The 13,866-nt window shown below is 36.4% G+C and overlaps 1 protein-coding gene across 1 annotated transcript; it reads left to right on the top strand.

Annotated features, from left to right (window-relative positions):
* Positions 1-332: 332 nt before the first annotated feature.
* On the top strand, positions 333-1,393 carry LOC117320545 (paraneoplastic antigen Ma2 homolog; the record flags this gene model as incomplete). The annotated part of the gene is made up of 2 exons (XM_033875114.1): positions 333-464; positions 553-1,393. Coding segments are annotated over exons 1-2 (973 nt in total), but the record flags the coding sequence as incomplete, so codon positions are not given.
* Positions 1,394-13,866: the final 12,473 nt, after the last annotated feature.

The raw sequence follows: 13,866 nt of genomic DNA, 5'->3' as shown, positions 1-13,866 counted from the left end.
ACAGTAAAGTAAGGGAAATTCATTAGTTTACGACATCAGACTCCCGGATCTCATTGAATTTTAGTCTGTACAAGGATGGGATCCATCCTAGTCCTCTACTAGCTAGGTGTTGGATGAAAAGACTTGTTGTTTCAATTTGTACTTATTGTGTGTAAATATCATACATACAATTCTACATACTTGAGTTTACTGATGATGTACTTGTATGCAGTTGTCTTGTATTCCTCGTAGGTAGGGATTGTCCCAATCACTTGGATACTTGATATATTCACTGCTTAGTTCGTTGTTTACATATATTAATTTGTAGTTTTTATATTTGTATTTAGTCTGAGATGGCAGACTCAAAGCCTCCAGCAGGAACCTCCAACTTGGAGCAGGCAGACTATGACCTCATGGCTAGCCTTCTGCGCCAGAATAGTGACTATGTCCTATTTATCAAGATGGAGTATGATAGCATGCTGAGTGTAAGAGATCCTGGCTCTATCAAAACTCCTGCTGTGTCACAAGCTCCTGTTAATGTTAAATCTGCGAGCAGTGACAAAGGTATGGTAGGGGCCCCAAGGTTCATTGAAATTTGATTTCGCTGGACTTGGGGATGGGGGGAATACCAGTACTCCTTTACCTCCTATATCTAATGATTCTCCATTTTCGGGTCTGGGGGGAGGATATGGGGTTCCTCTAACTCCATCGCTGAATAGGAATACACACCTTTTACCCCAGGTTCCGAAAATCTCCTCATTTTCAGGAGATGAGTCACCTCAACGTGGTGAAACCACATATGAGGGATGGCGATACGAGGTCAGGTGTCTAGCATCTGACAGCACCCTGTCCGAAGAGCTTGTTCTTCAGGCTATAAGGAAATCACTCAGGGGTATCGCTCGTCAGACTCTTATACCTTTAGGTCCTATGGCAACTTTGGATGAAGTTCTGAAAAAGTTGGACACCTTCTTTGGTAATGTAGCTTCTAATGAAGTTGTATTACAGCAGTTCTATTCTGCTACACAGAAAGAAGGTGAATCTGTCACCGCATTCGTGTGCAGACTAGAGGCACTGTTGCAGCTTGCCATAAACAGTGGACATGTAAGCCCTTCAGCCAGGGATGACATGATCCGATCCAAATTTTGGACTGGCTTGCGCTGCGACAGATTGAAAGGCCAGACGCGTCACAAGTATGACTCTATTAAGTCATACGACTTGCTGTTGAGGGAGGTTAGAGCGGTAGACCTAGAGCTCAACCCAGCACAGAAAGCGGCCAATAAGCCTACAAAGGCTAAAGCCCAACACAGCCCTATACAAGTTTCGGAGAGTGATAAAAAGCCTGACAAGCTCAGTGAGCAGGTAAGTGCCTTGATGACCACAATCAAGTCTCTCGAAAAGAAACTTGAGGGTACTGGTAAGTCTGGGGCATACCAAAATAAAGGTAATGCTGGACGCGGCAATACTTACCATCGGGTTGGTACGCAAGGTGGGGAACTTTAGTACAGCTGTGACAGAACAGGACAGCTCACTGCAATCCGGGAACCTGGTGGTATGTCCAAGGGTAGTGTCGCTGGAATGCGCACCTGGTAGACTCAAACGTATACCAGTCCGCATCTGTAATCTGTCTACAGAGTCAATTACTATCTCTCCAAAATCACCTTTGTGTACTCTAACAGATGTAAAGGTAATGGACAGGTGGTCCCCAGAACCCTCTGACAAAGATGATATGACTCTACAAAATGTGGGCAAACCTTGGGAAACTAAAAAATTTTTAAAAAACCCCCTTTTTTGGCCTTTTTTTTTTTTTTCCTTTAAAAAAGGGAAAAGGGCACCCCTTCGGGGAAAAACCCTTGGGTTTTCCACCTTTTTTTAAACAAAAAAGGGGGCCCCCCCCCCCTTTTTCCCCCCCAACCCCCCGGGGGGTTTTAAACCGGAAAGGTTTTTCCCCCCCAAAAAAACCCCCCGGGAGGGGGCCCCCCCAAAAAACCCCCCCAAAAAGTTTTTTGGGGTTTTGGGGGGGGGTCCCCCCGGAAAAAACCCCCCAAAACCAAAAAAAAAAAAAGGCCCCCCCGGGGGGGAAAAAAAAAAAAAAAAGGGGGAAAAAAAAAAGGGGGGGGGTTTTTTCCAAAAAAATTTAAAAAAAAAAGGGGGGAAAAAAAAAATTAAAAAAAAAAAACCCGGCCCCCGGGTTGGGGCCCAAGGGGGGGGGAAAAAAAAAAGGGGGGGAAAATTTTTTTTGGGTTTTTGGGGTTGGGGGAAGGGGGTTTAAAAACCCTTTTTTTTTTAAAAGGGGGTAAAATTTCCCCCCAAAAAAAAATTTTTTTTTTTTAAAAAAAGGGGGGAAAGGGGGCCCGGGCCCCCAAAAAATTTCCCCCCCCCCAAAAAGGGGGGGAATTTAAAACTGGGGGGGGGGGGGAAAAAAAAAAAATTTTTTCCCCCCAAAAAAAAAAAAATTTAAAATTTCCCCAAAAAGGGGGGAAAAAAAAAAAAAAAAAATTTTGGAAAAATTTTTAAAAGGGAAAAAAAAAAATTTTTTTTTTTTTTTTTTTCCCCAAAAAAAAAAAAATTTTGGGAAAATTTTTTTTAAAATTTTTGGAAAAAAATTTTAAAAATTTTTTTTTTAAAATTTTTTTAAAAAAACCCAAATTTTTTTTTTAAAGGGAAATTGGCCCCAAATTTTTTTTAAAAAAAACCCCCAAAAATTTTTTTTTTAAAAAAAATTTTTTTAAAAAAAAAAAAAAAAAAGGGTTTCAAAAAAAAAGGGGTTTTTAAAAAATTTAAAAAAAAAAAAAGGGGGGGGGGGGGAAAAAAAGGGGGAAATTTTTTCCTTTTGGGGTTTTTGGGGGGGGGGGGTTTTTGGGGGGGGGGGGGGGGGGAAAAAAAAAAGGGAAAGGGGGAAAAAAGGGGTTTTGGGGGGAAAATTTTAAAAAAAATTTTTTTTTTGGGGGGGGGGGGGGTTTTTGGGGGGGTTTTTTAAACCCGGGGGGGGGGGGGGTTTTTTTCGGGGGGGCCTTTTTTTTCCCCCTTTTTTTGGGGGGGGGGGGGGGTTTTTTTTTTTTTTTTTGGGGGGGGGGGGGTTTTTTTTTTTCCCTTTTCCCCCTTTTTGGGTTTTGGGGCCCTTTTTTTTTTAAGGGCCTTTCCGGTTTTTTTCTTTTTTCCCTTTTTTTTCCCCCCCCTTTTTTTTTGGGGGGGGGGTTTTTTTTCCCCCTTTTTTCCAAAAAACCTTTTTTTTTTCCCCTTTTTTTTCCCCTTTTTTTTTTTTTTTTTTTGGGGGTTTTTTTTTTAAAAAAAAAAAACCCCTTTTTAAAATTTTTTTTAAAAATTTAAAAAAAAAAAAAAAAAAATTTTGGGTTTTTGGGGGTTTTTTTAAAAAACCAAATTTCCACCTTTTCCAAAAAAATTTTTTTTTTTTTAAAAACCTAAAAACCCAAAAAAAAGAAAAAAAAAAAAGGGCCCCGGGGGGGGGAAAAAAAAAAAAAAAAGGGAAAAAACCCCAAATTTTAAAGGGGGGGAAAAAAAAAAAAGGGCCAAAAAACCAAAAGGGGGGGGAAAAATTTTTTTCCCTTTTTTTTAAAAAAAAAAATTTGAAAAAAAAAAAAATTTTTTGGGTTTTTTAAAAGGAAAAAATTTTAAAAGGAAAAAAAATTTTGGGGGCCCCCTTTTTTTTTTTTAAAAGGGGGGGGTTTTTTTTAAAAAACCCCTTTTTTTTGGGGGTTTAAAAAAATTTTTTTAAAAAACCCTAAAAAAAAAAAATTTTTTTTAAAAATTTAAAAATTTTGGGAAAAAAGGGGGGGGCCCCCCAAAAATTTTTTTTTTTTGGGGGGGTTTTTTAAAAGGTTTTTTGGGGGGGTTTTTAAAAAAAAATTTTTTAAAAAAGGGGGGAAAAAGGGGGGGGGTTTTTTTTTTAAAAGGGGTTTTTGGGGCCGGGGGGGGGGGGGTTTTTTTTAAAAGGGGGGGGGGGGGGGTTTTTTTTGGGGGGTTTTTTCCCCGGGGTTTTTTTTTTGGGGGGTTTTTGGGCCCCTTTTTGGGGAAAAAATTTTTTTTTGGGGGGGGTTTTTTTTCCCCGGTTAAACCCTTTTGGTTTTTTTTTTTTAAAATTTTTTTTTTTTTTTTGGGGGCCTTTTTTTTATTTTTTAAAAAAAAAAAATTATTTTTTTTTTGGTTTTTTTTTTTTTTAAAAAAAATTTTTTTTTTGGGGGGAGGAAAAATTTGGTTTTTAAACCAAACCCCTTTTTTAAAATTTTTAAAAAATTTTAATTTTTTAAACCCAAAAAAATTGTTTTTTTTTTTTTTAAAAAAAAAAAAAAAAACCCCCAAAAAGGGGGCCCCCCTTTTTTTTTCCCCAAAAGGTTTAACCCCCCAAAATTTTTTTTAAAAGGGAAAATTTCCCTTTAAAAACCCAACCTTTAAAAAAAATTTTAAAAAAAAAAACTTTGGGAAAAAAAAAAAAAAAATTTTTTTTAAAAGGGGGGGGAAAAAAAAGGGGTTAAAAAAAAAATTTTAAAAAATTTTTTAAAAAATTTTTTTAAAATTAAAAAATAAAAAAAAAATTTTAAAAAATTTTTTTTTTTAGGGTTTTTCCCCAAAAAAAAAAAAAAAAGGGAAAAAAAATTTTTTTTTTTGGAATTTTTTTCAAAAAAAAAAAAAGGGGTTTTTTTTTTTGGGAAAAAAAAAAAAAATTTTTTAAAAAAAAAATTTTTTTTTTAAAAAAAAAATTTTTTAAAAAAAAGGTTTTTAAAAAAAGGGGGTTTTTTTTTTAAATTTCCCTTTTTTTGGGGTTTTTTCCCCGGGTTTTTGGGGCCCCTTTAGAAAAATTTTGGGGGGTTTTTTTGGGGGAAAAAAAAAAAATTTTTGGGAAAGGGAAAGGGGGGAGGGGAAAAAAATTTTTTTTTTTTTTTAAAAAAGGGGGGGCCCCGGGGGGGTTTTTGGAAAAAAGGGGTTTTTTGGGGGGGGGGTTTTTTTTTTTTGGGGTTTTTCCCCGGCCCCTTTTGGGTGGGGGGGGGTTTTTTTTTCCCCCCCGGGGGGGTTTTTTTGGGGGTTTTTTTTTTGGGGTTTTTTTTCCCCCCCCTTTTTTTTTGGGGGTTTTTCTTTTTTTTTTTCCCTTCCTTTTTTTTTTTTTTTTTTTTAAAAATTTTTTAAAAAAAAAAATTTTTTTTGGGGTTTTTTATTTTTAAAAAAAAATTTTTTTTAAAAAAATTTTTTATTTAAACAAATTTTTTTTTGGGTTTTAAAAATTTTAAATTCAAAATTTTAAAAAAAATTTTTTTTAAAAAAACCCCAAAATTTTTTTCCTTTTAAAACCCCCTTTTTTGGCCCCCAAAAAAAAAATTCCCGGGGAAAAAACCTTTTTTTTTTCCCCCGGAAATTTGAAAATTTTAAATTTTTTTAAAAAAAAAAAAAAAAAAATTTTTTAAAAAAACCCCCTTTTAAAAACGTAACACTAAGGTCTATGGGAAAACAATTGGTTGGTTGGTCTCTACATATAGCTACCGCATATGACATTTTGTGCCATCTAGCGTCCCTGGAAACCAGATGATGGGACCGACTAGCACATTTTCGGACGGGATTCTCATCTTGGAGGCATTGTAGCAGAATTTAGAGAGAAATTGAGATTCAGGGGGATTGATGATGAAAATATGACACATGTAGTGTTACAAGGAGGACCATAGACCGGACAGATACGGACATACATTCTATATTTCAATGGTAGCGGTATATATCGTGGCTCGGGGTACGGTGGTATGCTGGTTGTACTGCTGGCACTACCCCGGTTCGATGTGTGGGTGTGTGTCTGGTTGTTCTGTTGTCACTACCCCGATTCGGTATTCGGTGATGTGTTTGGTTGTTCTGTTGTCACTACCCCAGTTCAGTGTTTGGTGATATATCTGGTTATTTTTTTGTTGTCACTTGCCCGGTTCCGTGTTCTGTGTCTGTGTTTCGACTCTTTTATCTAAATAATGGCTCTACACCTAATTTTTTTTCTCGTTCGGCCTTTTTTTCTTCATTTTTTACAAAAAGACCCGAAATTAGGGGGTGGAGGAGATAACATTGAGTTATCTCCCCCTGATCTTTATTCTATATCTTATTTGTTTATGTTTCTGAGTAGCACGATTTCTATACTTGGCTATTAACCAAAAGCCATCCCTTTAAATTCAAAGCTTATCAAGATATTAAAATTTACATTTCAAAATTAACTCAATTTTAATGTGGTTTTCTCTTAAGAATTTCATATCCGTTACCAATAGAAGAATCAACCTACCAGCCTAAGACTTGCAGTCAGGCACTGCATATTTTGATAGCATAGCCTATGGTTCTATCCTGTTCCAGAAAAGTTATATTTGAAAAATGTTAAAGATGCTATAGGGAACAACCAACCAATTGAAAAAAGATATTTTTGAAACAGCCCCTGTGTATAGAACGTTGAGCCAAGGATAAAATGTCTGGCAGCCACTGATTGGCCAGTATGTTATGAAGTGAGAAAATAGATATGTAGCCTGATAGGTAACTATCAATAAGAAATGTTGATATAAATTTCTTAAGTCCGATTGGTTTTTTTCCCAAAAGTTCACGTAATAATAGTAAACAGGTAAACATTTAAGATTTTTGAGAATTTTTACTGCGAAATTCACCTATTTTCAAAATGGCTACCCTGGAGAAAATTTGAGCTGAAGGACCCAACTTTTTTTTTTGATTAGGTGTTATATCAGACCCTAAACTTTTGTTATAAACCATAATCGTCATATTTAATTCAAGCATTTGAATGAAATAATCCAAAACGTTAACACTAAGGTCTATGGGAAAACAATTGGTTGGTTGGTCTCTACATATAGCTACCGCATATGACATTTTGTGCCATCTAGCGTCCCTGGAAACCAGATGATGGGACCGACTAGCACATTTTCGGACGGGATTCTCATCTTGGAGGCATTGTAGCAGAATTTAGAGAGAAATTGAGATTCAGGGGGATTGATGATGAAAATATGACACATGTAGTGTTACAAGGAGGACCATAGACCGGACAGATACGGACATACATTCTATATTTCAATGGTAGCGGTATATATCGTGGCTCGGGGTACGGTGGTATGCTGGTTGTACTGCTGGCACTACCCCGGTTCGATGTGTGGGTGTGTGTCTGGTTGTTCTGTTGTCACTACCCCGATTCGGTATTCGGTGATGTGTTTGGTTGTTCTGTTGTCACTACCCCAGTTCAGTGTTTGGTGATATATCTGGTTATTTTTTTGTTGTCACTTGCCCGGTTCCGTGTTCTGTGTCTGTGTTTCGACTCTTTTATCTAAATAATGGCTCTACACCTAATTTTTTTTCTCGTTCGGCCTTTTTTTCTTCATTTTTTACAAAAAGACCCGAAATTAGGGGGTGGAGGAGATAACATTGAGTTATCTCCCCCTGATCTTTATTCTATATCTTATTTGTTTATGTTTCTGAGTAGCACGATTTCTATACTTGGCTATTAACCAAAAGCCATCCCTTTAAATTCAAAGCTTATCAAGATATTAAAATTTACATTTCAAAATTAACTCAATTTTAATGTGGTTTTCTCTTAAGAATTTCATATCCGTTACCAATAGAAGAATCAACCTACCAGCCTAAGACTTGCAGTCAGGCACTGCATATTTTGATAGCATAGCCTATGGTTCTATCCTGTTCCAGAAAAGTTATATTTGAAAAATGTTAAAGATGCTATAGGGAACAACCAACCAATTGAAAAAAGATATTTTTGAAACAGCCCCTGTGTATAGAACGTTGAGCCAAGGATAAAATGTCTGGCAGCCACTGATTGGCCAGTATGTTATGAAGTGAGAAAATAGATATGTAGCCTGATAGGTAACTATCAATAAGAAATGTTGATATAAATTTCTTAAGTCCGATTGGTTTTTTTCCCAAAAGTTCACGTAATAATAGTAAACAGGTAAACATTTAAGATTTTTGAGAATTTTTACTGCGAAATTCACCTATTTTCAAAATGGCTACCCTGGAGAAAATTTGAGCTGAAGGACCCAACTTTTTTTTTTGATTAGGTGTTATATCAGACCCTAAACTTTTGTTATAAACCATAATCGTCATATTTCATTCAAGCATTTGAATGAAATAATCCAAAACGTTAACACTAAGGTCTATGGGAAAACAATTGGTTGGTTGGTCTCTACATATAGCTACCGCATATGACATTTTGTGCCATCTAGCGTCCCTGGAAACCAGATGATGGGACCGACTAGCACATTTTCGGACGGGATTCTCATCTTGGAGGCATTGTAGCAGAATTTAGAGAGAAATTGAGATTCAGGGGGATTGATGATGAAAATATGACACATGTAGTGTTACAAGGAGGACCATAGACCGGACAGATACGGACATACATTCTATATTTCAATGGTAGCGGTATATATCGTGGCTCGGGGTACGGTGGTATGCTGGTTGTACTGCTGGCACTACCCCGGTTCGATGTGTGGGTGTGTGTCTGGTTGTTCTGTTGTCACTACCCCGATTCGGTATTCGGTGATGTGTTTGGTTGTTCTGTTGTCACTACCCCAGTTCAGTGTTTGGTGATATATCTGGTTATTTTTTTGTTGTCACTTGCCCGGTTCCGTGTTCTGTGTCTGTGTTTCGACTCTTTTATCTAAATAATGGCTCTACACCTAATTTTTTTTCTCGTTCGGCCTTTTTTTCTTCATTTTTTACAAAAAGACCCGAAATTAGGGGGTGGAGGAGATAACATTGAGTTATCTCCCCCTGATCTTTATTCTATATCTTATTTGTTTATGTTTCTGAGTAGCACGATTTCTATACTTGGCTATTAACCAAAAGCCATCCCTTTAAATTCAAAGCTTATCAAGATATTAAAATTTACATTTCAAAATTAACTCAATTTTAATGTGGTTTTCTCTTAAGAATTTCATATCCGTTACCAATAGAAGAATCAACCTACCAGCCTAAGACTTGCAGTCAGGCACTGCATATTTTGATAGCATAGCCTATGGTTCTATCCTGTTCCAGAAAAGTTATATTTGAAAAATGTTAAAGATGCTATAGGGAACAACCAACCAATTGAAAAAAGATATTTTTGAAACAGCCCCTGTGTATAGAACGTTGAGCCAAGGATAAAATGTCTGGCAGCCACTGATTGGCCAGTATGTTATGAAGTGAGAAAATAGATATGTAGCCTGATAGGTAACTATCAATAAGAAATGTTGATATAAATTTCTTAAGTCCGATTGGTTTTTTTCCCAAAAGTTCACGTAATAATAGTAAACAGGTAAACATTTAAGATTTTTGAGAATTTTTACTGCGAAATTCACCTATTTTCAAAATGGCTACCCTGGAGAAAATTTGAGCTGAAGGACCCAACTTTTTTTTTTGATTAGGTGTTATATCAGACCCTAAACTTTTGTTATAAACCATAATCGTCATATTTAATTCAAGCATTTGAATGAAATAATCCAAAACGTTAACACTAAGGTCTATGGGAAAACAATTGGTTGGTTGGTCTCTACATATAGCTACCGCATATGACATTTTGTGCCATCTAGCGTCCCTGGAAACCAGATGATGGGACCGACTAGCACATTTTCGGACGGGATTCTCATCTTGGAGGCATTGTAGCAGAATTTAGAGAGAAATTGAGATTCAGGGGGATTGATGATGAAAATATGACACATGTAGTGTTACAAGGAGGACCATAGACCGGACAGATACGGACATACATTCTATATTTCAATGGTAGCGGTATATATCGTGGCTCGGGGTACGGTGGTATGCTGGTTGTACTGCTGGCACTACCCCGGTTCGATGTGTGGGTGTGTGTCTGGTTGTTCTGTTGTCACTACCCCGATTCGGTATTCGGTGATGTGTTTGGTTGTTCTGTTGTCACTACCCCAGTTCAGTGTTTGGTGATATATCTGGTTATTTTTTTGTTGTCACTTGCCCGGTTCCGTGTTCTGTGTCTGTGTTTCGACTCTTTTATCTAAATAATGGCTCTACACCTAATTTTTTTTCTCGTTCGGCCTTTTTTTCTTCATTTTTTACAAAAAGACCCGAAATTAGGGGGTGGAGGAGATAACATTGAGTTATCTCCCCCTGATCTTTATTCTATATCTTATTTGTTTATGTTTCTGAGTAGCACGATTTCTATACTTGGCTATTAACCAAAAGCCATCCCTTTAAATTCAAAGCTTATCAAGATATTAAAATTTACATTTCAAAATTAACTCAATTTTAATGTGGTTTTCTCTTAAGAATTTCATATCCGTTACCAATAGAAGAATCAACCTACCAGCCTAAGACTTGCAGTCAGGCACTGCATATTTTGATAGCATAGCCTATGGTTCTATCCTGTTCCAGAAAAGTTATATTTGAAAAATGTTAAAGATGCTATAGGGAACAACCAACCAATTGAAAAAAAATATTTTTGAAACAGCCCCTGTGTATAGAACGTTGAGCCAAGGATAAAATGTCTGGCAGCCACTGATTGGCCAGTATGTTATGAAGTGAGAAAATAGATATGTAGCCTGATAGGTAACTATCAATAAGAAATGTTGATATAAATTTCTTAAGTCCGATTGGTTTTTTTCCCAAAAGTTCACGTAATAATAGTAAACAGGTAAACATTTAAGATTTTTGAGAATTTTTACTGCGAAATTCACCTATTTTCAAAATGGCTACCCTGGAGAAAATTTGAGCTGAAGGACCCAACTTTTTTTTTTGATTAGGTGTTATATCAGACCCTAAACTTTTGTTATAAACCATAATCGTCATATTTAATTCAAGCATTTGAATGAAATAATCCAAAACGTTAACACTAAGGTCTATGGGAAAACAATTGGTTGGTTGGTCTCTACATATAGCTACCGCATATGACATTTTGTGCCATCTAGCGTCCCTGGAAACCAGATGATGGGACCGACTAGCACATTTTCGGACGGGATTCTCATCTTGGAGGCATTGTAGCAGAATTTAGAGAGAAATTGAGATTCAGGGGGATTGATGATGAAAATATGACACATGTAGTGTTACAAGGAGGACCATAGACCGGACAGATACGGACATACATTCTATATTTCAATGGTAGCGGTATATATCGTGGCTCGGGGTACGGTGGTATGCTGGTTGTACTGCTGGCACTACCCCGGTTCGATGTGTGGGTGTGTGTCTGGTTGTTCTGTTGTCACTACCCCGATTCGGTATTCGGTGATGTGTTTGGTTGTTCTGTTGTCACTACCCCAGTTCAGTGTTTGGTGATATATCTGGTTATTTTTTTGTTGTCACTTGCCCGGTTCCGTGTTCTGTGTCTGTGTTTCGACTCTTTTATCTAAATAATGGCTCTACACCTAATTTTTTTTCTCGTTCGGCCTTTTTTTCTTCATTTTTTACAAAAAGACCCGAAATTAGGGGGTGGAGGAGATAACATTGAGTTATCTCCCCCTGATCTTTATTCTATATCTTATTTGTTTATGTTTCTGAGTAGCACGATTTCTATACTTGGCTATTAACCAAAAGCCATCCCTTTAAATTCAAAGCTTATCAAGATATTAAAATTTACATTTCAAAATTAACTCAATTTTAATGTGGTTTTCTCTTAAGAATTTCATATCCGTTACCAATAGAAGAATCAACCTACCAGCCTAAGACTTGCAGTCAGGCACTGCATATTTTGATAGCATAGCCTATGGTTCTATCCTGTTCCAGAAAAGTTATATTTGAAAAATGTTAAAGATGCTATAGGGAACAACCAACCAATTGAAAAAAGATATTTTTGAAACAGCCCCTGTGTATAGAACGTTGAGCCAAGGATAAAATGTCTGGCAGCCACTGATTGGCCAGTATGTTATGAAGTGAGAAAATAGATATGTAGCCTGATAGGTAACTATCAATAAGAAATGTTGATATAAATTTCTTAAGTCCGATTGGTTTTTTTCCCAAAAGTTCACGTAATAATAGTAAACAGGTAAACATTTAAGATTTTTGAGAATTTTTACTGCGAAATTCACCTATTTTCAAAATGGCTACCCTGGAGAAAATTTGAGCTGAAGGACCCAACTTTTTTTTTTGATTAGGTGTTATATCAGACCCTAAACTTTTGTTATAAACCATAATCGTCATATTTAATTCAAGCATTTGAATGAAATAATCCAAAACGTTAACACTAAGGTCTATGGGAAAACAATTGGTTGGTTGGTCTCTACATATAGCTATCGCATATGGCATTTTGTGCCATCTAGCGTCCCTGGAAACCAGATGATGGGACCGACTAGCACATTTTCGGACGGGATTCTCATCTTGGAGGCATTGTAGCAGAATTTAGAGAGAAATTGAGATTCAGGGGGATTGATGATGAAAATATGACACATGTAGTGTTACAAGGAGGACCATAGACCGGACAGATACGGACATACATTCTATATTTCAATGGTAGCGGTATATATCGTGGCTCGGGGTACGGTGGTATGCTGGTTGTACTGCTGGCACTACCCCGGTTCGATGTGTGGGGGTGTGTCTGGTTGTTCTGTTGTCACTACCCCGATTCGGTATTCGGTGATGTGTTTGGTTGTTCTGTTGTCACTACCCCAGTTCAGTGTTTGGTGATATATCTGGTTATTTTTTTGTTGTCACTTGCCCGGTTCCGTGTTCTGTGTCTGTGTTTCGACTCTTTTATCTAAATAATGGCTCTACTCCTAATTTTTTTTCTCGTTCGGCCTTTTTTTCTTCATTTTTTACAAAAAGACCAGAAATTAGGGGGTGGAGGAGATAACATTGAGTTATCTCCCCCTGATCTTTATTCTATATCTTATTTGTTTATATTTCTGAGTAGCACGATTTCTATACTTGGCTATTAACCAAAAGCCATCCCTTTAAATTCAAAGCTTATCAAGATATTAAAATTTACATTTCAAAATTAACTCAATTTTAATGTGGTTTTCTCTTAAGAATTTCATATCCGTTACCAATAGAAGAATCAACCTACCAGCCTAAGACTTGCAGTCAGGCACTGCATATTTTGATAGCATAGCCTATGGTTCTATCCTGTTCCAGAAAAGTTATATTTGAAAAATGTTAAAGATGCTATAGGGAACAACCAACCAATTGAAAAAATATATTTTTGAAACAGCCCCTGTGTATAGAACGTTGAGCCAAGGATAAAATGTCTGGCAGCCACTGATTGGCCAGTATGTTATGAAGTGAGAAAATAGATATGTAGCCTGATAGGTAACTATCAATAAGAAATGTTGATATAAATTTCTTAAGTCCGATTGGTTTTTTTCCCAAAAGTTCACGTAATAATAGTAAACAGGTAAACATTTAAGATTTTTGAGAATTTTTACTGCGAAATTCACCTATTTTCAAAATGGCTACCCTGGAGAAAATTTGAGCTGAAGGACCCAACTTTTTTTTTTGATTAGGTGTTATATCAGACCCTAAACTTTTGTTATAAACCATAATCGTCATATTTAATTCAAGCATTTGAATGAAATAATCCAAAACGTTAACACTAAGGTCTATGGGAAAACAATTGGTTGGTTGGTCTCTGTAAATTAACTGTGTCTGATCTTTATCTGGCATTCTGTTTTGTGGACGTAATTTTATAATTTACATGTAGCTACCCTGAAATAGATCCAACATAGACATCCGTATACCATTCCCCATGTTCATTGAAATATGTATCGTATGTATTACGCAATAACCGGGGTAGAAATTAAGCTAAAATGTATGGTGTTCCAGACGGAATACCATTATACAGTGACTTAGTATCCCGCCTGAATATCTGGTATCCCGCCTGAATATCTGGTATCCCATCTCTGATCGTTGATCAGTACTTGTTTTTCTGCCGAATCAAAACAATAAAAAGGTTGTGCATACATTATTCTATTGCAT

This window comes from Pecten maximus, unplaced genomic scaffold, assembly GCF_902652985.1.
Source record: "Pecten maximus unplaced genomic scaffold, xPecMax1.1, whole genome shotgun sequence".
NCBI lineage: Eukaryota > Metazoa > Mollusca > Bivalvia > Pectinida > Pectinidae > Pecten > Pecten maximus.
The sequence above is the reverse complement of the archived record's forward strand: the minus strand, read 5'-3'. Positions and strand labels throughout refer to the sequence as shown.